Below are 23,170 nucleotides of genomic sequence, written 5' to 3'. Positions count from 1 at the left end.
GTGAAGTCCGCGCAGGTAGAGCTGGCGAGCCCAAGGTAGGTCATAATATAATAATAATAACACCTTTATTTAGACACGATAATGTTTAAAGCTGAACAGCTTGTGGGGTCGTGTGCAAAAGCAAATAAACTCTAAACTAAATAAATTCAAATGATGGTTTTTGAGGAGAGAGGAAAACCGGAGTACCCGGAGAAAAACCTCTCGGAGCAGAGTAGAGAATTAACAAACTCAATCCACTTATGACGCCGGGTCCGGGAATCGAACCCGGGACACATTGGTGGAAGGCGAGCGTTCTCACCACTACTCCAACCCTGCTCCTTTGCGAGGACTCTTCGCTTCCCAGTCCCACTCTCGCAGGGATGGGATTTTGGAGGATCACATAGTTTCTCAGGGGTAATAAAGGGTGGAAAATTGCAGGAGTAGGAATGGCGAAGTTGTGATAGTGCTCACTTCCCACCACTATTGCTTGGGATTGATTCCCGGACCTAGCATCTCATACGAGTTCAGTTTTTTGTGGGTTCTTATCCTCGCTTAGAGAATCTTTCTTCGGGTCCTCCGGTTTTCCTCTCTCCATAAAAATCAACATTCCAAATTTTAATTCGACATGGAAAAAGCGGACAAGAAGTGTTACTTTGTGGAATGTTCACCGAAAAATTCCAATAAATTTCCAACAAACAAGAGCTTTTTTAGTAGGCGGTCATTTCCCTCATTCTCGAGACCTTACTCTTTTATTAGCAGTCAACATCGGGCGATATCCAGAGAGTAATTAGACCTGACTTCACGCAGCAATCTGTGGTCTGGTCTGTTTACTAGGAATTAGGGGGAGGAGGCATCTGTAATATTCGCCTTTGTTGATTGTAAACTGCCACTGGCAGTCTGGTAAAGTCCCCCGCATAGTGTTGTAAAGCGCCTTGAACATAGGATAAGAGCGCTATAGAAATAAAAGTTAAGTTATAAAGTAACAAGACTGAAATTAGCCAACGAGGAACAACAGAATACGACAAATATTTAGTTCCCTTTTATACCTTTGCATTTCTGGTCAATCTTTTGAAAATAGGGCACGAGTTACAACATGACATGCGACAAAACTACAATACACAGTCACACCAATCTTTTAATACCTTAGCATTTCTAGTCGAGCGGTTGAAAGTATGGTACAAAGTATAAAATGACTTAGGGCAAACTACACAAAACACAAGTCCGATACTTGAGGAGCTGATATGAAAATCGATCAGTTTAGAAACGATTTCAGATTGATTTCTGAAAAGGTCCAGAAGTATTGATCGAACTTCGACGTCTGGCTGTCCTACACTAAATAACATAATAAACTTCTGTGGTGTAAGATGATAGTTCCTTGTCTCCAGATATTCTTGCAGTTTATTTTAAGATCTTGTAAGTGATAAGATAGCAGTACCGAAGTCGCTCCTCGTTGGGTGTGGCATGTAACTCGCGCTTCTCTTTCCACACCAGACTCCATTTGCCACTTTTTTCCAGTTCTTGGCATTTTTCACTGAAACCCAAACCCACTGGATCGAAAGAATCCACGCGGATGGAGAAAATAAACAGACCTCCTGAAATTGCACAAAAACATCTAGTTCTACTGGTGTTTCAACTTTCCCTTTTCCTCCGAGGAAATTCATTATCCTCGTACGTCGAAAGTACCTAAACTTTACCGTAGTTTTGAAATAAAAGACAGGCAACGCAATATAGAGTACTTTTCAGTCAAATGTCACAGCACAACGGCCAATCAGAAGAAAGGAATGGATGAGAACTTAAAGTAAAAACAACCAAACTGCCGAAAGCGCGGGAAAACGAGCGCGAACAAGGCGCGATTCTTTTGCATCTGATTGGTTAAGAGGGTGGCACGAGTTTTCTGGACCTATCACAGAGCAAAGTTAATTAAAACCACAGCAATACCGAAATCCTTTCGTCACTCAGTTGAAAATTGCTCTGTGGTACCTTTGCATAACAAACAAACTCCCCGAAAACTGTCATAATAGAGAGATTTAGCGTCACGTTTACGAGAAACGTGAACGGGAAGAGCGACCACGTGACCTTGTCTTTCCCGCCACTTTTTCACGTTTTCCGGTTGCACTTTGCCGTTTCTACGTGAAAGTTACCTGCTTCGCGTTTGCCGTGTACGTAAGATTTTCTTCACGTTTCCTCTCACAGATTGAAAAGTTCATTGCCGGAAAAAGGGCACCAAAACTATTCCTGTCATATAAGGCGCCTTTAAATCCCCCATGACGTGAGCTCACGCGAAGTTAAAGCAGCATGGTTCGCGCTATTTTATGTCAAACGTAAAAGGGCAAGCTGACGTTTGCCATTTCACGTAAACGCGGTGCTAAATCACTCTAATGATATATTTATACAAACGGGAAAAATCGGACCCCAGTGTTCATCCCGAGGAGGTCCCGAGAGTGTCCTTTGGGAGCTCCGAAGGGTGCTCTGAGAGCGTCTTAAGGATGTCTCGTAGGATTTTCCGAAGATGTCTCAAAGGTGTCCCGACAGTGTCTGGAATGTGTCCCCAGAGCTCAAAGGGTGCCCATAAGAGTTTAGAAACTTCAATACGTAAGGCTGTGGTCGTTATTAACGTCAAAGCATATTCTATAAAAATGGATCAAATTAAATTTAAAAACCTTTCTCTAAATGATAACATACCAGGTTTAACAAATCGTGCACATTGCTCAATTGCCCCAGGTTTCACTTGTCCATATACGATGGTGCCTGCGCACAGCACAGTATCATATTCAGCGGTCTCAATCTCCTCCATGTGCGTATCCTTCAACGGAGCACAGATGAGGTTCTTGTAAAGGTTCTTGGCTGCCGCAAGATTCAGCATTTCTTGTGAAATGTCCAAAGCGTCAATGTTGGTATAACCTCGGGCTTTCAGCATCTCACCAATTCCTCCGGTACCCGCTCCGGCATCGAGGATTTTCATGTCTTTCTGTGGGTTTGGATAGACCTCTTTATTCTCCATGGCTCGATCGAACGCCTCGACGCAGAGAAAATGTCCTTTGTAACCAGTATTATCGCTAATCTGCGAGATATAAGATGCATTATTAAAAACTGGATCATTGGATAATGCAATTCAAGACTTTTTATTGGCTTAGCCATTATGGTATATCAGCCAATATACCATAATCTACAAATATGGTAAGCGTACGCATCAGCTTAAAATCAAAAGGGAGCTAAAAAATCCAGTTTCTTCTTACAAAATAATAATTTCTTGGGGGCGTTTTTAATAAAACAATTATTCCACTCGCGCTTGTTGGACATGAGATGATTATAGCCAACTCGGCGCTACGCGCCTCGTTGGCTATCTATCATCTCATATCCAACGCGCGCTCGTGGAATAATTGTTAAAGATATGGCAGTTGATGGATAGTTGGGGTTCCCACATAGGGCAGCAATATCCCTATCTTATTTCACTCGGTGAAATTGGAAAGATTTTGAAAATCATCTATTCACGAGTACAGTGTACCACTTCACTGAACGCATTTGTAGACCTCAAACAGCAACTTCCACCAAAGTACCCTTAAGTTTCTAGGTACCTTCCCCCCCTTCCGCGTCCACGTTAGCCTAATGGAAGGCCGAACTTAGATATTTAATGCAAAATCATGACCTTCGCAGGTAACTATCAAACAAAACAGAAGTTTATAGCGGTTACCTTTTCCCAGACTTGAGCCATTTCGTCGTATGCGAGTTTTGAGTCCTCCACCGGCGAGTCTAGGGTTAAATCCAAGAAACGCTTAGGATATTTTATATCAGCTGTCATCGTTCTGAAGTTGATTGGTTCAGCTCAAAATCTGCAAACGGTTAAGCATATAAAATTAGGGAAACATAGATAGAGCCAATAGAGATAGATCCATAAAGAGAGCGGAGAATAACACTCCCTGTGGAGGGGCGTAGGAGGGTTGCCGTCAAAAACTAACATCACCGTAAGAAGAAAGTCGGTGGATTTACCCTCTCCCAACACCTCATCACATATAGCTTTCGAACAAGCCCTAATTAAGGTTACTTCCCACCTTCTCGGGCGTCCTTCGCGCTAGTTTCAAGAAAACCCTAACAAACTATACATCAAAAGAAAGCTTAATAAATGCAGATTACGATAAAATATAACTTAGGCATTTTTTTTTTTTTTTCATTTAGGAAGTATCAGGAGCCGGTAAGGCGTGAAACGACCGAGGGTCTTTTCATTTAATTTATCCGGTATCGGATCCCGCAGCACGAGCAAAATGACCGCTCAGTCTTATTCACAAGGTATCAATCAACAATAGAGTACCAGGCTTTTCTGATATTCTGATTCGTTGTCTAGATATCCGCATCTAAAGTTAGAGTAGCGTAAAACATGCGAAACGTGTTGCGTACATGGACACAATGTGAAAATAAAAATCAGAATTTCATGCTGACACAATAGACCAATTTCGATATATTTCAACGTGACAGACTGGTGACGAAACTCCAACACCGAAGCGAGGCTCCGGGAAATACACTGCGAATAATAAAAACAAACACACCCCTGCAAACACTGCAAGGATAGCCATGTGCGATTGATAAATAGGGAATATTCTCGGTTTTTTTTTTTTTGGTCCATTGCTGTTCATCTTCCCGTGTAGCATGGTAAAGTATTGTGCTGTTGCGCTTTGCCGCAATGGGAGTAAGAAAAGATCGGATCTCAGTTATTTTTGCTTTCCTACAAGGCCCAATGAGCGTAAGAAGTGGGAAGTTTTTTGTATGCGAGGCAGATAAAAAATTCAAGACATTGGGCGATCCACGAATCTGTTCCTTGCATTTTAAGGAAAGCGACATCGAGATTTCAATTTCTTGTAGAAAAAGTGTACGTTCAGACTGCTATCCGACTACCTTTGATCCAACGAACTCTACTAATACTGTGAGTTCATGTTCGACGAAACGTCTTGCCGATAGGAAAGCACAGTGTGATGAACCGCAAGCCAAGAGAGTTTGTCCCAGAAAGCTCGACGAGGACTACAATGAGACTTGCGTGGATTTTAGTGCTGATGCGATTTCAGTAAACCATGATAACTCGTACTTTTGCAGCCAGGAACAAGCAACACCGAAAAGTAACTCGAACGGTTCTGATACTACGCTTCCGAAAGGTAAATGTTCTACGGCATGTCAAACAGACTTGACAGCTGATGAAATAGACTACTTAGTAACTGACCTGGAAGAGTACAGGAGGGAGAAGATAGTTGCATATATCTGGAAGGTGACTTCTGGAAATATCGAGAGGTTCCTACTCCAGTTCGATTTCAATATGGATGCTGGGTCTGGCAAAACACCCTCGTCTGTGGCAAGTAATTCGGCCATATGATTTTCATTTTCACTTTCGGGAGCTTCATTGAAGGAGCATTAACGCAAGCTCAACCAACTCCGCCTTTCTTTTACACTTTCCTTCCGATGATGTTTGTATCCCTCTTCCTTGAAGGAAGGTTCGCAACCACGGCAACTTTTGACGCTGAAAGTATTGTAGATTGATCTCACCTTTTTTTTTTCGACGTGGACATGACAACGATGATTACTTCGATTCACTTTCAACTCGAAGAAACTACGAATTTACACTAGAAAAACGATAATAATCCAAAAAAGCAGTTTCTGCTCGAAGATGTGAACATCGAAAGTTCGATTCGAATGAATTCTGTTCCCCGGAGCCTCGCTTGGGTGTTCAAGTTTCGCTACCAGTCTCTCACGTTGAAATATATTGAAATTGGTCTATTTCGTTCGTCATTATTCCTGGAATGTTTTGGCGAAATTTCACGAAAAGCAGTCAAATCTACATACCCTATAAATTCGCTCAAAGTGGATGAATTCCTCTCAAAATAAAATGCGAGATTAATTTTGGGTCCTAAAGGTTTGTGAACAACTAGCGCCACACATTATCTCGCCTCCTGAAACCGCGAACAGTTGGGAAGACGGGACCTTCTGGCGTCATTGATCAAGATTTTCCCGGGAAAAGTATCGCATAGCAGTCACGTTTTTTTTTAAATTGTCAAAGAAAAAGCCCGCGGCAAAAAAAGGTAAAGCTGGAGAAACTGTTGAAAACCAAAACGGCGAATCGACAGACAGCTTAATTATAATACCCTTATCGCCGAATTGCGGAGTTCCCTCGGGTAGGATTATTCATGATTTCATACGATTTGAGGCGATTGCCTATGTTTTGTATCAAGGCCGGTACTTGCTTATTGAAAGGAAACTTCGTTTTTAACCTCATGTACGACAAATGTAGATTTGATGGCGACTTCTTTGCTCGTAATTTGGATGCCAGCGTGAAGAGGGGTGTCAGGACGGTTTTTTTTTTCCCGACAAAATGGTGCCATTACTCTCCTCTTTGGGCCTGTTTTCTTTTTATTTGCCCAGGGGTTCCTCTCTAAGTTTGATTTCTGTTTTTTTAGCCATGAAAAAAGACTTTCCACGAGCAGAGAACTTTCACGTGTAAATTTTGCCAAGTGCGCGATGTAAACAAAATAGGCAAATGACATGAAATTGCCGCGAATAGCCCCCAGGGGGTTCGCCCACTTACGAGATTATGACACCCTCCTGATTTATTACCTTTTATTTGAAAATACGCCATATTAACCATATAAGTGAACAAACTCCAACTAACTTCTACTTTCAACAAACTACTGCGAAAACTTCAAAACTAGTTTCGTCTACGACCTCGTCAGTTGATGACAAACAAAAACTAAAAATTTGAAAAATTTTTGAAAAAACGCACACGTCGTGTAGTAACACACGAAAAGTACGTATATGAGAACGATCCTTCGCAGTAAAGCACTATTTGAGCAATAGTGGAAATCAGACCTGAAAAAAATTTCAGGCCTGTACAGGATTCGAACCACTGACCTCTGCGATACTAGTGCAGCGCTCTACCAATTGAGCTAACAAGCCAACTGGGAGCAGGCCATCAAATTAATTCGATATAAACCCGTAGATGATAAATCAAACAACAACAAACATATGAAACATATGTGTGAACTGCGGTTATGAGACGTATATGAGAACGATCCTTCGCAGTAAAGCACTATTTGAGCAATAGTGGAAATCAGACCTGAAAAAAATTTCAGGCCTGTACGGGATTCGAACCACTGACCTCTGCGATACTAGTGCAGCGCTCTACCAATTGAGCTAACAAGCCAACTGGGAGCAGGCCATCAAATTAATTCGATATAAACCCGTAGATGATAAATCAAACAACAACAAACATATGAAACATATGTGTGAACTGCGGTTATGAGACGTATATGAGAACGATCCTTCGCAGTAAAGCACTATTTGAGCAATAGTGGAAATCAGACCTGAAAAAAATTGTTTCATATGTTTGTTGTTGTTTGATTTATCATCTACGGGTTTATATCGAATTAATTTGATGGCCTGCTCCCAGTTGGCTTGTTAGCTCAATTGGTAGAGCGCTGCACTAGTATCGCAGAGGTCAGTGGTTCGAATCCCGTACAGGCCTGAAATTTTTTTCAGGTCTGAATTCCACTATTGCTCAAATAGTGCTTTACTGCGAAGGATCGTTCTCATATACGTCTCATAACCGCAGTTCACACATATGTTTCATATGTTTGTTGTTACACGAAAAGTAGCCGCTCGGAACCAGGTCTCTAAAACTGTCACATTTCCATAACTGCCCTAGGGACGTTGACATAATTCCACCAGCTTTTGGAATTGATTAACTTGCCCTCTTCAACCTTATTTATCAGTACAGATTCCGTTATCTGCCTCAACATTGCATCGTCACGAAAAACCCCCATTACATTCATTACAAAGCCCACTTCATTTCCATCATGCCTGTCACAACAATGTCTCCACAGAACAGGGCTCTCTTCTCCAGTCGCCGTTCTAAAGCATGGAAGTGTTCTCTACCACGAGTATACACACTTCTGGACGTCTCTCCTACATATTTCGATTTACAAGCACGGTAAACCAACTCATATGTAATACCCGTACTTCGGCATGATCCCTTTCTGTCAGTCCGGCAGAGAAGGCAGTCAGCATTGGTGCATCGCCTCTGTTTGAAAGGGTCTGATTTTTGGAGCATGGCTTTAAGGGTTGTTCCAGATTGCTCAACAACTTTGATCTTAAACTCTGTGGCTTTGATCTCTCTCATGTACCTGCGTTTAATCTGGGAACCAGGCGTTGCTGGGACGAAAATCACTGTTTCATAACCACCCTTTCTAAACCAGTTGTCACGTCTCTTCTTTCTCTCTCGCGCCCGTTCGTACGCCTTCCACTCCCTTGGCCTGTACAACGGCTTCTCACCATTCGCATCCAGTTCCCCTAGTCGGTTGTAGGCAGCCAACGCTGACAGTACTACTTGAAACTTCTGATCATAACCAGAATATTGAAGACAATATTTCAGTTATTGCAGTTATGGCAATGTGACAGTTCTAAAGACCTGGTTCCGAGCGGCTACTTTTCGTGTGTTACTACACGACGTGTGCTTTTTTCAAAAAATTTTCAAATTTTTGGTTTTTGTTTGTCATCAACTGACGAGGTCATAGACGAAACTAGTTTTGAAGTTTTCTCAGTAGTGTGTTGAAAGTAGAAGTTAGTTGGAGTTTGTTACATGGTCAATATGGCGTTAAGTAATACTTTCTTGGCTTCGATAAGTATAATTTCACAACTATTTGAAAATATGTTTTCCTAAATAAGTCGGACGCCTTTTGAGATTTAAATTGTTTTCTTTTAGTAAACATTAAATATCGTAAAATATCGAAGGTAAAATATCGAACCTCAATTTAGTCCAGGGAAGCTTTTTTAATTTCAAGAGGCAACACTATTTATCCAGATGGCCTTAACGCTCGCTAAGAAATGTATTAGTTTCTAGTTATTTATCCAATTTACCTTACTTCATTTCTATTTTAACTCACTATTTCTATTTTTATTGTTATCTCATTGTCAATCAAATTAGTTTTACATATTTCCGCTGTTACATCATACAGCTATCTATGAAGCATCACCCCAATTCTCTGTTAATTCCCACTGCACCTGAAGAAGGCTGGTTTTGCCAGCCGAAATATAGTGCTCCGTCTTAAAATTTACTTATCTACGTTGTATCGGTCTTGCCTCTATATTTATATTTCATATTCGTTATTTTGGGCCGATCAGATCATCGCCGATCCAACGTACAAGAGTAGGAGTATCGTCCACGGTTGCCTGCTACACATTTCACAGTTGTTCTCGAGTAAGGACTGGAACCTATTTACCGAAAAATAATGATAGGTTCCAATTTTTACTCGTAAACCTGATCACCATTTAAGTCACAACCATTCCTCAAGGTCACATAGATTCATAGTGCTAAAGCGCTAATAAACATGAGGGCTTACTCAAAGGCTACTTAACAATTATTCGCCGAAGGCAAGGTGAATATCGTCCAATAATCCCCGAGACGAAATCGAGTGGATTATTCAACAATATTCACCGAACCTGAGGCGAATAATTGTTTTAGTGTAACTTCAGAGCTGAACAACAGAGAAATTTCTAAAATTATAACATTTTAGCAACATTTATTAACATTTTATTTTAACATTTTATATGAACCGCGTGGAGCGGTTTATGTAGCGTCATATAAGGAACGGCTCGACCAATCAGATTGCTGGAAACTCTTTGCTCAGCTCTGAAATTACACTAAATCACATTATTCACCAGTTCTAATTGAAAATTAAACGCTCTGACGGCATCCTAAAGATGTTGGTGCAGAAAATAAGGAGAAAGCCCGCAGGCTAAAAATAGGATACCAGAACATTCTGCTCTCTTTGAAACAACACGTTATAAAGAATTGGCTCACGTTCTCAAACTTCAACTCGTTTAATTAGAACATTGTGAACTCACAAACAACTTACAAGCGGCCATGGCGAGGAAAACCAGAGAGAGACAAAACAAGTTGGCGCGCACGTGTAAATACTGAAATCTGATCGGACGGTAAGACAATGCAATATCGTCACGCACGTCACAGAATATTTTTTTCCAGCAAATTAAATAAATAGGTAAATGCAAACTGTCAGCAGGACAAGATGATAAAAGAGGCAATGATTATTCAGGATGGCGCAAATACAGCTTAGATTGGAGAAGTTCCGGGATAAGTTTTCAAAAATTTAGGAATACGGGGCGCTTTCCATTGGACCAAAAATTCCGAAAATTCCGGTCCGAAATTGAATGGAACGGTAAAACTTCTGGGAAAATTTTTCGAAAATGTAGGAATAAGTTTTGAGTGCACCCTCTGTTATGGAATTTCCCGAATTTTCGAAAAGGACGCGTTCCATTCGGCCAGCTAAAGTTCCGAGATTTTGAACCGATGATTTTTGTTGAATAGAAAGCGCCCATGGTTCCGTTTGTTCATGCAAGTAAATATAGTCAATCGTCTTGTGCACGGCCCCCCTATACAAGCGGTCACCGATCATATTCCCGCATTTTCCTTCTCAAATTTACCGTACATAAAGTAAGACTCTTGTACGCAGTCGCTTCTATGTAACTTACGTGGTTCTTCTTTGCCAAACTTTGCCAATCCAAAAGCCAATATATGCTACAATTGATCTCTTCGTGTACAGTTTACTATTACTATTATAATTGAAAACAAAGTAAAAAATAAATGCTCGAAAATGTATAGAATGTTCGTCATAGACTACATCAAAAAGTGTACTGAACACAGAACGAAAACAATCCAAGAGTACAAAAGAATGTATAATTACGTAGATTGGAGAAGGTTACAATTGCAAAGGCCCCCCCCTGCCACGAGCAAATCTGTTCCGGCCGCACGGACGAACAGGAAAGCCAATGCACTATCTATCTTCAATCTTGCCCGGCGGAAACCTTATCTTTCCTTCAAGTTTCATGGTGTGATTAAAAAACTCGTTGAGCAAAATTTATAATGTAGAAAGAAAGGCCCACGGGTCCAAGATCATTGCAAAATCACAATAGAGATCCAGAATTTTGAGTTCTGTGCACAATTTTATACGTACTTCTCTAGCACGCAGCTACAACGTTCGTTCAAATAATGACGATAGTAACATGAAAACAAATGACCTGAGATCTATCTCATCGATCGAAACTAAATTGAGTTCAGCGAAGCGATAAGGAAACACCTTAGTATCGCCGCAAGCGCGACCGAGTCATATCTTGGCTTGGTTATTTCGCAATGCATTAAAATTATTTTACAATGTACAGTGTTTTCCATAAAATTCCCTAACCTATAAGATACAGAAGAGAAAACCTTGATGATAGCTGATTGATTTACAATGCACTTACCTATATAGAAGCAACAACCGTCTGCGACTAAGACACGGAGAAAGTGAACCCACTGGCGAGAAAATTTCTGCCCGGATCAAGTCTGCTGAGGATTGTGCAATCGTGAACTTCAAGTGTTGTGAAACTCCAAACCACAAGGGGTCTTTTCTTCTCTTTTTATTACTTATGTCTGTACTGAAGTAACATAAAATATATCGCGTTGGACGGTTGAAGAAAGAAAGGCTGGAACGCAAACGACTGAAAGAGCAGACCAAGATTGTCAACATGAAAATGTAAATTTGACATCTGGTTTACAATTGCGTGACGTGACAGAGCACAGTTTTTAGGACATACCGCGAGAGCCTGAGTAAGATTAAGGTCCAGTCTTTTACTCTATGCATATGTAAGGAGGACAAAAGAGAGCAAAATGAATTCAAAGGGCTCCATTGGGATAGGTTTATGGCGGAAATGCCTTTTTCTTTCGGTTTTGGTGTTTGTTCGAAAATGAAAATTCGAGAGTTACCGGTAACTTTTCTGACAAATTTTATGACAAGAATCAAGAAGGGTTTTCTGTCACGGTTTGATTCTTTTCTCTTCTTTTTTCATTAAATCGTATGAGAAAAAAAAAAATGATAAAACTGTCCCCCAGAAGATTTTCAATTGCATCTAAGCCAGTTGGCGGCATACAATACAATACAATTTTAACGAAGGTGACGTAATTAACCCAATGTGTTATCTAACTTACAGTCTTCACAACAACAAACTCACATCATAAACCAGAAGTAGGTAATGGTTCCTTACTTGTGCTTTGTTAAATGAAGTTATGAATTTATATTATTAAAGCGAGAATTTTTAAATTCTCAATAATTAGTTATGGAAGAACGAAAACCGAACCGAAAAAAAGAAAGATATCGTGTTTATTAAAAAATGTCCAAAGAAAACAGGTTGCAAAAACATACATTTGCAAGTCGCTTATAGAGAGAATTGGACAAAGTTACATTCGTGAAAGCTAGGCAATATTATCTTATTTTGCTAACCACATATAAACATAAAATGAAAGAAAAACATGCGGCCTTGAGCGGAAGTCATAGCTTTCCAACATATGAAATTGATGTTTGGCCACAAAATAACAAACAGTTACGTGTAAACTGTCGTGGAAAATATCTGAGAAGCGATGGGGATTACTTTTGAAATACCTAATGACTTTGTTACATTTTCATCTAACTAACTTAGAGAACACTGTTTTGCAAAGCCAAAAATCACCCAAGACTTAAGGGTCCGTCGGCATATGCGTGAGCATGGGATTTACCAGAGAAGGTTTTGTAAGAGGAAGTTTACAGAAAAAAAATTGAGTGATATGTACACTGGGGATAAAAATTTGTTGAGGGAAGCTTGCTTAGACTATTTGAGCACTGAAATTTTCTCCCAACACTTTGAACTCATTGCAAACTCCCCGTTTACTTCCCTAACTAGTTATTTGCACCAGAAAATTTCGTTATTAATTAAATTTTACCTTGGCTGGTCTAAATGCTCAACTGTTAGCGTTAAGTTTATTGACTGGAGAGGAAAACGGGACTTTGTAGGAAAAAGTACGTTGTCTTAGTTTTCTTTATTTCAGGAAGGCGTTAAAAAGTTTTTTCCGAAATATAGAGGAAATTAATCAAGGAACCCTTGCCAAGAAAAACTGTCTGGAAAATTGTCAACAATTAATGATTTTTTATAATTTAGTAGAAATTCGCCTTAATTTCAAAGTGCTCAATTTTTCCGTCTTGATCCGCTTTTGCGCCAAATTTGCAGTCTTATATGCAATCTTATATTTCAGTTTTATTATATATTTTTTTTTTAGGTTTTATTTTTCTTTCCTTTTCGTAAACACAGCTGAACAGTTGAGTTTTATTCAAATTGAAAAGAATGTATACTGGTGGCTTGCTGTGAAATTAAATTAGACTGTGGCTAAAACCTGGCGATTTGAATTATCATATGTTGAGGCTCGCAGTATTCGTCCACTTAAAAAAACTATCGAAATTTTTTTTGAAGGTATTTCTGACTGCCGGGCTTTTAGTATTTTTGAAACAGAGCCCGGTAATCGGTTTACAAGTGTAACTGAGTGTCGACAACCAAACAATTCTACAGTGTGTACAAGCCTGGAAACTCATCCACTGAAAATATTAAAATAACTTTTGGAATTTCTGGGTATTTCTTAAGAAACCCAATGCCCTTAAGAAGTTTCATTTAACCTTTTGAGTGGAAATTCTCTAAAATTTTCTGAGTGCATTTATAGATGAGCATTCAATCTATTGCCGTTGCCAGCTCCGGGATACTGAGCCACGGGAATTAAAATTAATTATTATTGCGAAAGAGACAAGACTATAATAATCCCAGGTGGCGCTAGTGCAACACGTAAACACTATTTTCAGAAAGACAGCATTAATTCATCAAGCCTGGCGGCAGCGTTGATAGAGTTTCCTTTGGGTATAGAAAGCAAAACGTCCTTCTTAAACTAAAATAATGTCTGCAGGAGTTTTGATATTACGTTGGATCATATCTGCTATTTTGATTTCAAAGAAAGGTACGTCTATGGGGAGTGCATTCGCAAAGTTTTATGACTGAAGCACTTATTTTGTCTGCATATTTTCCAACGCTGAGAACCGTGTTTACGAAACCGTTCTTCTATGAATCAGTAGTACTACGGTGAAAAAACAGAATAGTCCATAAAATGCCGTAAACGTTCAGCAAAGAACTTTCGATCATTTTCTGTTATCTCCAGTCGCGCTGATTCTGGACGAAAATGAAAGTGTTTTCGAGAAGGTCAGTTCATTCAGTATTTAGTCAAAGCAGCAATCAAAGAACAAACTACACGTAAACTGATAAAAAATCTTCGGAGACAGTGTAGATGTTTGCTGATAAATATTACTACCAGGGTTGGGGGCGCTTTCGTTGTTCTTAACTAGTTTACACTTGATATCAACAATAACATCACGTTATTTTGTTACAAATTCTCTTGACATTTCTTATAGACCATTACAATGAAATGGCAACTAGCTTTTGAGCTAAATAGAAACACAGCTAAAAAATTTTTCTTTGGCCTCAACGGCAAAAAGTACCTGATAAGATTATTGCTGCTAAACGATATTCGTGTGTACAAAATTAATTTGTTCAAGCGTGCTTAGATACGTGCATCTGAAGGTCATTTGAAAAAATTCAACATAAATCAAACCAAAAGTGCTCTTTAATTATTATGCTTTATTTATGTATTATGCTTCTTTATCTCAGTGCATGACATGTCTGACACGTGGGTTAAAAGAAACGATGAAGATTTAAAATGGAAAAATCTGCGATTTCGAACTCCACGATTCTGTTTTTGTTGAACACATCGAAACAAAACCCATGCAATGATTGTATATAGATCATAGGACGTTATGACTTAAGAATATTATTAATCGTGCGCTATAATAGAGCGAATTCCTCATTACCACGGAAATTAGACATTTTCATATTTAATGATTACTTTAAGATGATAGTAATTAATTAATTAATGCCAGAAAACCTTAATAGCACCATACTCACTCACTAATGCAGCACTTTAGTTTCAATCAATGACTCCTCGCCAAGTGTGATTAATTAAAACGAAATACTTTCTCTGCGGGAAAAAGCTTTATTCAACGCGGATTTGCTTTCATTTTGAAGACATCTAGCTTTACTCAGGATAGTTAATCTTTTATTTCAATTATCCCACAGACAACCAGGTGTTACCTATAATTACGACAATTTTTCGACGCAGAACTGTCGAGAGAAAAGACCCTTAATTGCATCAACGTATTCTTCCGCCGAGGTGGCGAAGTAATAGTGACTAATTAGAAGCTTTTTGAATAGGTGTTTTTATTCATTATCTCAAATTCAAATCGATCAATCTTTATTTATGCACCTCTTAGAACCAAAGCATTCCAAACCTTAACGAGAACATGCTGTGAACAACAAAGAATCGGAAAAGAAAAAACCAAGTAAAAACATGAATGGACCCTGCATGATGGATCTAAAACATTCTCTTCTTATAAATTCATCACGGATAAAAAACATCAACATAAATACGTTATTTTTAATTCTGGTACTTATTTTAGTGATGTATTTTTCGTAGATGCTTTCTGAGAGTGAACTGAGGGCTACGGGTTATTCAGTGTCTCTATCAAATATCAAGTGTTTCCCGCTCTAAAAACAGCTTCGTCTTATTGTCATAATCATTATAATTATCATAATTATGCCATTATCATTTAGTTTGTTATTATTATCATTATTATTATAAATATTATTATTATTATTATTACTATCTTTATTATTATTCATTATTATCATTATTACTATTATTATTATTATTATTATCATTATTATTATTATTATTACCATCATCGGCATCATCATTATTGATATCATCATAATTATCATTATTCCATAACTATTATCATTATTACTTAGTTATGATCGACTATATTCTGTTTGTGCTGCGAGTTCAAACTGCATGATAAAGTCACATTCGGTACGGGTAAAAACAATTTATACTTTATAATCTGACCACTGACTTAAAATACACTCGTTACATGAAGCTGACTAAGAGCAGGACAAAAGATAAATAATGCAAGACCAACATTATATTGAAATTATATAGATTTATCACCTGTTTTGCTTTTGAATTTTATTTTGGCTTCCTTAAAATACTATTCTGCAATGCAGGCAATTCATGACTGATTTTAAGCTTGTGGTATTTGTTTGATTCAATTTGAACATAAGAGAGCGAGTCGGGAAAATTGTACATGCACCGGTTATAGTTCGCTAGTTAAGCCTCTTTATTATCGGTATCACCTTCTTGAAAGAATTCTCTTGAAAATCCACATAATAAAAATGTACGAATAAAAAGATTTAGATATGATAAAATACTAACATTGTTCTCTGGTAAAATATTCTGAAACGTTAGACCCTCGGCTGCCGGGCTGTAGCCTTTGATAAATGGTTAGGAAAATGAAATATGAAAAATAAGCCACGTGTGAAAAAAAATAAAATAACGTGCAACGCTGGTGAAGAAAACAAGAATAATAGACAGTAGTTATTGAATATTGCTAATGGGTAATGGTCGAAGTATCAAATTAATTAAATTGTCTGCTCTAGTCATGGCAGCGTGCCATCACTCCAGAGTGTTTCTTCCACGGCAATCACCGATACTTTCGTTAGCGTGATTGTTTATCCAAGAATGATTGGAAATTTTAAATCCCTTTTTTCTAACATTTTCGATGAGTTCTCTTTTTCGAGTACTGAGACATTTACCTGTTTCTACGATATCGCTTCAGTAGTAGTATTTGCCAGATATTTTGTAGACGACATTAGTTTAAAAATGACTTGGCGTCCTGAATTTTAGAGATGGAAATCAGCTGTTACAAATTCGACTTAATCTGCACTTTTACAGAGGTTAAGATCACGTCATTGTGAACCTGATAATCCAATCTTTCAAGAGAGCTCTCTGCAAGAGCTTCCGTGATGTAATGTTTATACAGATTTTCAGATTAACGGCAAATTTTTTCATGTTTTAAAAATAGACTCGCAACTTTTTGACAACAAGACCTTCAGGCGGTCCATAGTGGATACTCTTCAATCTAAAATTGCGTCATAAATTTCTATTTTTACTAAAATTAGCTATCCAAACAGGAAAATACCCTACAAGCTAAGACTTGTATCCAACGTAAATTTCTACATCTCAAGTACTATGATTTCAAAACATACTGTACATATTCTCCACGATTTAAAAATATTCATCGGAACGCTAATGTGTTTCTGGGTTCATGATGTATCCGAGTTATTTCATCACCTCTCCAAGGACCTTTTTAAAAAAAAACAGTATATTGTTAAAGGCATTTCTCTTGATATCTCACTGATTATCACCGACGTATTTCACAATATTACTTAATTAAAAGATAATACGCCAGAAAGAAAAAAAAAAGAAAAATGGAGCATCTTTCGCGTACAAATTTACTCTTTGAACTCTCAAAACTGATTTACTTATTGCATTCTTCGCTTATCTTCTGATGTGTTTTTGTGCTTTGATAAATGAATTCCCGACGAGTCTCCCTGCCGCGGTACAAGGGCTTTTAAAATTCACCACAACCTTATTATTTTCAATATTGTCAAGATCAGCTCTTGAATCCTGTATCTTCGTGGTTTCCACACGAACAAAGTCACCATCGTATCTGTGATAATCTTCATACCCTCATTATTTAGTTTTTTCTGCCAGCTTGTTACACTCGAGCATTCTTTTCTTCAAATTTTCAATTTCCGTCTCAATGTCGTCCATGTCGTGATGTAACTCTCGTACTTCGCTTACTATATCATCGAGTCCAGCTTCCAAAGTTTCAATTGTAGAGGAAACTTTACTTTCGTCGAAATCATCTTTGCCTAGTTGAACAATATGTCTAATTTCACTCCGCTTTGCCATGATTTTTGTCCCTGATGATGCCATTTTTGTCCGGAGGCATAAGATAAACTAACTCCCTTGGTGTTTGGATCGAATGAATGAATTATAGGGTCAAAACAAGTTATCAACAAAACACGTCAAGTTATGTTGATCGTGTGACTTTCGTTCGACGTATTTCCGGTCAAGTGCAAAATCTTCATTGGGTCTTCATTCTGTACGTAGTTGCTTCTCCTTTTAAAAAAAGTTTTTTTTCAGACTATGCTCTCTCTTTTTAGTTGTATTTCCTGTGTAACTTGTAAGTTCTGGTTAATGTGTGATTAATGAAGTGTATAACTTATGCACAGTAACAAAACAACCATAATGCGTCCTTAATTTACATGTCGTGTCAAGAAAATAAGGAAATGCTACTCAACACTTATAAAATGCAGAAGTCAATTTTCATCCGCGTGAATGAAAGGGATAATCACCACGAACTGCGCATGTCTGGTATCACCTGTTCATCTTATGGCGTGTCTTAGTTTTAGCTCTCTAGCTCTCTCTAGTTTAAAAAAAAAAAGTATTATTTTCCTTGCGGGCCAGTATCGTGATTATTTTGAAGGCGGGATAAATGGTTACCTGACTAATGACTTGCGGTCACGTTCAGAGCCACAGGCTGCCATCGAACGTGACTCAAACACCTTCACTTAATTAAAGAGAACAAATTTTACGTAGATTGGATTTATGGATGATTATTACGTATGAGATGAAGCATTTCTTCCCTACCCTACTGTGGTGAGCATCTAGTCTAATCTCTAATCCAAAGCTACGAAACAATAGGTCTGTTTTCAATGACTGATAAACAATACAATACAAAATCGGTGTTAAATCTCCCCTATGGCTCTTCCGATTTAAATCTACAACACTTTGCGGGGCACTTTGGCCAGACTTCATTAAGCAGTTTACAATTTTTGAAGGAAATTTTGCAGATGCCTCCAGACCAAAACACCAGAAGCTACGCTGATCTTTGCGATAAGTGTGTGGGTCATTTAACGTCCCCTGCTAACCAGTACAGAGAAGATGCAGAAGACGGAGCCTACGTCCTTATCCCAGAAGACTAGAATGTCTATCCATTTGCATATGTCATAGCAAACTGAAGGCAGCACATTCTCCTCAATTATTTTAAGATCTTGAGTGTTGGTCCGGTCTGGGGCTTGAACCATCGACCTCCTTCACGGTCCTCTGGCGCTCTATAACATGAGCTAACCGGGAGGCGCATAAAAAAGACGATCTCGAAGATTATCATTGATACAATGAAACGAGATTTATATGGTTGGCTCACTGACACAAATTCACTGATCGCAATTTAAAATCTTTTTCAATATACACAGATTGCGTGACTGCAACTCTTGGTACCCCTGAGCAAAGATTACGTCACAACCTAACAAAGGACTACCAGCCTGCCGTGCGGCCCCTCCTCATGCCCAATGACATCATCAATATCACTTTTTCTTTCCGCCTTAGCAGGATCGTTGCTCTGGTAAGGGAGTTCCTTCGCTTTGCGAAGACCAATTGTTATCTTGACGTCCATTTTGCAATTGTCGTTACATACATACATAGGTTAATTGACCACTCCCCATAGGGGCTTTTCAGGGCCACCATCCATCCATCCCACCCAGGGGAGGACATCCACCCCACAGTAGTCTCGTGCGTGGGAAATTAACGTCTCCTACCCCTAACCCTGCAGGAGACGGGGCCTACGGTTCATTTGTCCTTATCCGAGAAGACTAGAATATCTATCCATTTCTTGATATTATAGAAAGGTAGCATATTCTCCTCAGTTATTTTAAGACCATGAGTATTGGTCCGGCCGGGGCTCGAACCCTCGACCTCCCGCACAACACAGTCCGGCGCACTAACCAATTGAGCTATACTCTGCGCGTTAATCAAGAAATGAGAGGACAGCGAAAAAGGTTTCAAAATCTGGCCCTCGAAAATGCCGATTTTCTTCAACCTATGACCCTTAGAGTGGCTGCCATAAAATAAATCATCGCCAACCAAAGAAACTCTTGACTGTTTAACAAATTCTCCTTGTCAGCACCTTAGGAAATTATAAAGAACAGTATGGAGAATATTCACACTGATATTAAGGTTTAGGGGGTTGATATCATCTATGCATAATCCCGAACGTAAGTCATTTTTCGAGACATCCCCACGAAGGCCTTCTTTGGCCTGATAATCTGAAAGAAAGAAAATTATGAACAGCCTAAAGACCAGCTTCATGGATGACAAAAAAAAAAACCAAGAAGTTGTCTGATTTTTACAGCGGGAAGTGGAAATGATAAGTCATGGAAAATATATCTCAATTTCTGTCGAAAACTTCAAATATTCCCAGCAAATTTAATTAACTCCATGTCCACCTCGTCACAAATGAGACATGAAATAGAAGATCATGATCAAGGAATAATTTGTTCCTATTTCATCCATTCCTTTTCATTTCAGGACATAAAAAATCAGGTTCTAACCACAGACGCTTGGATTGTTCAGGTACTGGGGGGTTTCCATGGTCTCTTTGTAATTGTTATGCGGGAATGAAGGATTACGCCGACACAAGTGGCGAAGATTAAATCTGAGGGAGGAGATAGAGGGGCAGAAGGCTACAAAATGGCGTCGGCCATGCCAGTCTTACCAGATTTGAATGAAGACTTGCAGCGCTCTCATGCTTGCAGACTTAAACATATAAATGTTTTACGGCTGTGCATGTTAACCTGAACCATATGTTTATTTGAATTTTATTGGGGTATTGAATGCGTTTCTTTCTTGTAGACCAACGGCTTCTGATGAAAAAACTTTTTGGACTTATTTGAAAATTTTCAAAGATTATAATTTTAAAAAAAGTAGCATAATTTGTCCCCCCCCCGACCCCCCCCCCCAAAAAAAAAAACAGTGCTACTAGCATAATATGCTAATTTTACCAGCACAATCTATAAAAGCCAATTCTGACATCGTCACGGATAAGCTTTGGTTGAAAATCGCGCAGAACAACATCTGTGAAGGAAGCATATCTGCCCAATACTCTGCAAGGAGACGGCACTGAAAAACGTTTCTACCTTTTTCTATGACAGTCTTGGAACAATCCTTATTTAAAGTGGAATGAATCCGACTACGAAGGGTTACATACACTACACATGTCACCCCATGATGTTTGGGTCCCGGACACAGTGCTGTACAACAAGTAAGAAATTAATGCTCGTATGCTTCAACGTTTTGGGTAAATTTTGAAAACGTTCAACCTCATTCCTAGGGCCTTTTCCCTTATCTGGGGGTGGGGAAGGGAAAAGGCCCTGGGAAAGAGGTTGGAAAACGTTCCTTCCTTTTCTAAACCTGTAAACAGAGTTAGGTTGGAAGCTCCGAAAATCGAATCCCTGTGGGACACATGTCCTGTCTGATTAATAAGGAGGACTGGGCGAGGCCCTGCTACTCACCGCCCCTCCCCTCACCCCTTTTTCCACTTTTTGAGTAAAAAAGAAAGAAGAAAAGAAGAGAAATACGCAAGCACCAATATGCGTGGTTGGGAGAAGTTTATACCACAATGCAAATTTAAAAGAAAATAGTTGCAAGATTGCTTGAAAACGACAAAAGCAATTAATCCCGAAAAGTGTCGCAAATTTATGGTGGATAGTCCCTATGGGACTGTGATACGTAATCAGCATCCTTCGCCCACGCTAGCTACAAAAAAGACTTTTTTTTTTTTCGGCAAATCCCAGGTTACTTCCCACACTGTGGTAACAAATCATGTTATTCTTATTTCGTTTCAATCAGTGCTGATGAAGATGCAACGCTGTCAGGATTCAAAGAGAAGTTCAAGACATACGTTATGGTTTACAGCGATGGCACTAATAAATGGATGTCTCCTGCGACATTCAAAAGCTCCTGTGACATGAGGGTGACATTTTATCCGTTTGACACACAGGAATGTAAAATGACGTTTGGTTCATGGACATTCGACAGCAGGTTACTGAGAATGATTACTCCAGCTGGAAAATATTCACATTCAGGTTGGTCGGAGCGATAGTTATTCAGTACCATATGCATGGGGATGCAAGGAGCTCGGATTGTGAGTGAGAACTCTCGCCTCCCACTGTTGTGGCCTGGGTTCGATTCCCAGACCGATCATTACATGTTGGTTGAGTTTGAGTTTTAGTCCTCTAATGTTAGTAGTTAGAAGTCTGGGCATGAGTCTGGGTGGAACACTCCGCAGTTAATTGCTTTACTTTATCTTTTTCTTGCCAGAAAAGTTTATTGAGAGCGGAGACTGGACACTGGAAGATGTGACAATAGAGACTGCCAATGAAGATTTTAACTGTTGCGACCATCCGTTCTCTAATATCATCTATTCGTTCCATTTTCAGCGCAAAACTTTGTATCATGTGTTGTACCAGATCCTGCCTTGTGTGGTTATAATTCTCCTCGTTATACTGAACTTTATCATTCCTCCTGATAGTGGTGAGAGAATCAGCTTTTGTATCACCATATTGCTTTCTATGAGTGTTTATCTCCTGATTTTGGCCGATTCTTTACCGGAGACATCCGATGATGTGGCAATTCTCGGGTTGTACTACATGGCGACTATATTTCTCATTGGGTTCAGCCTCGTTGGCACAGTCGTTGTGCTTCGTTGCCACTTTGCCGAGAGAAAACCGTCGGCGTCCTTGGTCAAGTTCGCAAAGTTTGTGCTCAGGCGAAACGAAAGAAAGAAAACTAACAACACAGTGTTTGCAAGGTCAAAATCACCGTCAGACCCTCAAGAAACAGTAGAAAATGAAGTAAAAAAGGCGGTAAATACGCCAGGCGATAACGACCCGGCATTCCATACAATGAAGGAAAAGAGGGAACAGTGTGAGTGGAAGGACTCTTGGAGGGAGATAGGGGAAGCGATTGATCGACTGCTTCTAGTTATTTTCCTCACCCTAGGCTTCGCAGCTACGTGTGCAATTTGGATTCAAAAGCCTTGAGTTATGAACTCCTGTCTTGTATTATGGATGGGACATTGCCATATGGTTGACGAAGACGATAATCGCTAAGCATTTTGATAGAAAGACACCAATTGGTTAATTCAGATAGACTAGGAGAATTTCTTTCTCGTAGCTTAGTCCTTCGCGCTATACCAAAGTCATCTGTGCATGGAATAATTTTCGGTCACACCCATAAAGGGACGGTTTTCAATAAGTTCAGTTGCGCACGGCGCTGAGCACTTTGTTCATCTGTTTGTTTGTTAGTTAGTTAGTTTGTTAGTTAGTTAGTTAGTTTGTTTTTTGCCGAGATCTTTGCACGCACGAAACACTAACCTGAGAAAGAAAAACTTCTCCTTATTGATTAAAGAGGACTGTAAGCCTAGACCGTGGAATTGATTGTGCATTTTCAAATTCATTTGGGGCCGAGGATTAAACAGACATGAAATTATCATAGCGTGTTGAAAAAAATAATTTCCAG

General features: G+C 39.2%; 2 protein-coding genes across 4 annotated transcripts; one reads left to right on the top strand and one right to left on the bottom strand.

Annotated features, from left to right (window-relative positions):
- Window positions 1-48: 48 nt before the first annotated feature.
- On the bottom strand, window positions 49-11,553 carry LOC111324089 (methyltransferase-like protein 27). Of its 2 annotated transcripts, XM_088737799.1 has the most exons (5): window positions 11,269-11,553; window positions 10,501-10,581; window positions 3,671-3,809; window positions 2,662-3,040; window positions 49-1,571 (listed from the first exon to the last, which is right to left on the bottom strand). In XM_088737799.1, the coding sequence occupies exons 3-5, from the start codon at window positions 3,776-3,778 to the stop codon at window positions 1,378-1,380; spliced, it is 681 nt and encodes a 226-aa protein (XP_088593925.1). In that variant the 5' UTR covers window positions 3,779-3,809; window positions 10,501-10,581; window positions 11,269-11,553; the 3' UTR covers window positions 49-1,377. The 2 variants fall into 2 exon arrangements, with proteins under 2 accessions (XP_088593925.1, XP_088593924.1); XM_088737798.1 differs by lacking the exon at window positions 10,501-10,581 and having other exon boundaries at window positions 11,269-11,552.
- Window positions 9,925-23,074, top strand: LOC111324027 (neuronal acetylcholine receptor subunit alpha-7). 2 transcript variants are annotated; one of them, XM_088737797.1, is made up of 6 exons: window positions 9,925-9,945; window positions 19,069-19,217; window positions 20,180-20,224; window positions 20,803-20,912; window positions 21,500-21,735; window positions 21,971-23,074. In XM_088737797.1, the coding sequence occupies exons 2-6, from the start codon at window positions 19,158-19,160 to the stop codon at window positions 22,690-22,692; spliced, it is 1,173 nt and encodes a 390-aa protein (XP_088593923.1). In that variant the 5' UTR covers window positions 9,925-9,945; window positions 19,069-19,157; the 3' UTR covers window positions 22,693-23,074. The 2 variants fall into 2 exon arrangements, with proteins under 2 accessions (XP_088593923.1, XP_022783241.2); XM_022927506.2 differs by lacking the exon at window positions 9,925-9,945 and adding an exon at window positions 13,629-13,816.
- The last annotated feature ends 96 nt before the right edge of the window (window positions 23,075-23,170 follow it).

The sequence above is a fragment of the Stylophora pistillata genome, chromosome 11, assembly GCF_964205215.1.
Source record: "Stylophora pistillata chromosome 11, jaStyPist1.2, whole genome shotgun sequence".
Lineage (NCBI taxonomy): Eukaryota > Metazoa > Cnidaria > Anthozoa > Scleractinia > Pocilloporidae > Stylophora > Stylophora pistillata.
Note: the sequence above shows the minus strand (reverse complement) of the source record. Positions and strands in the feature narration are given on the sequence as shown.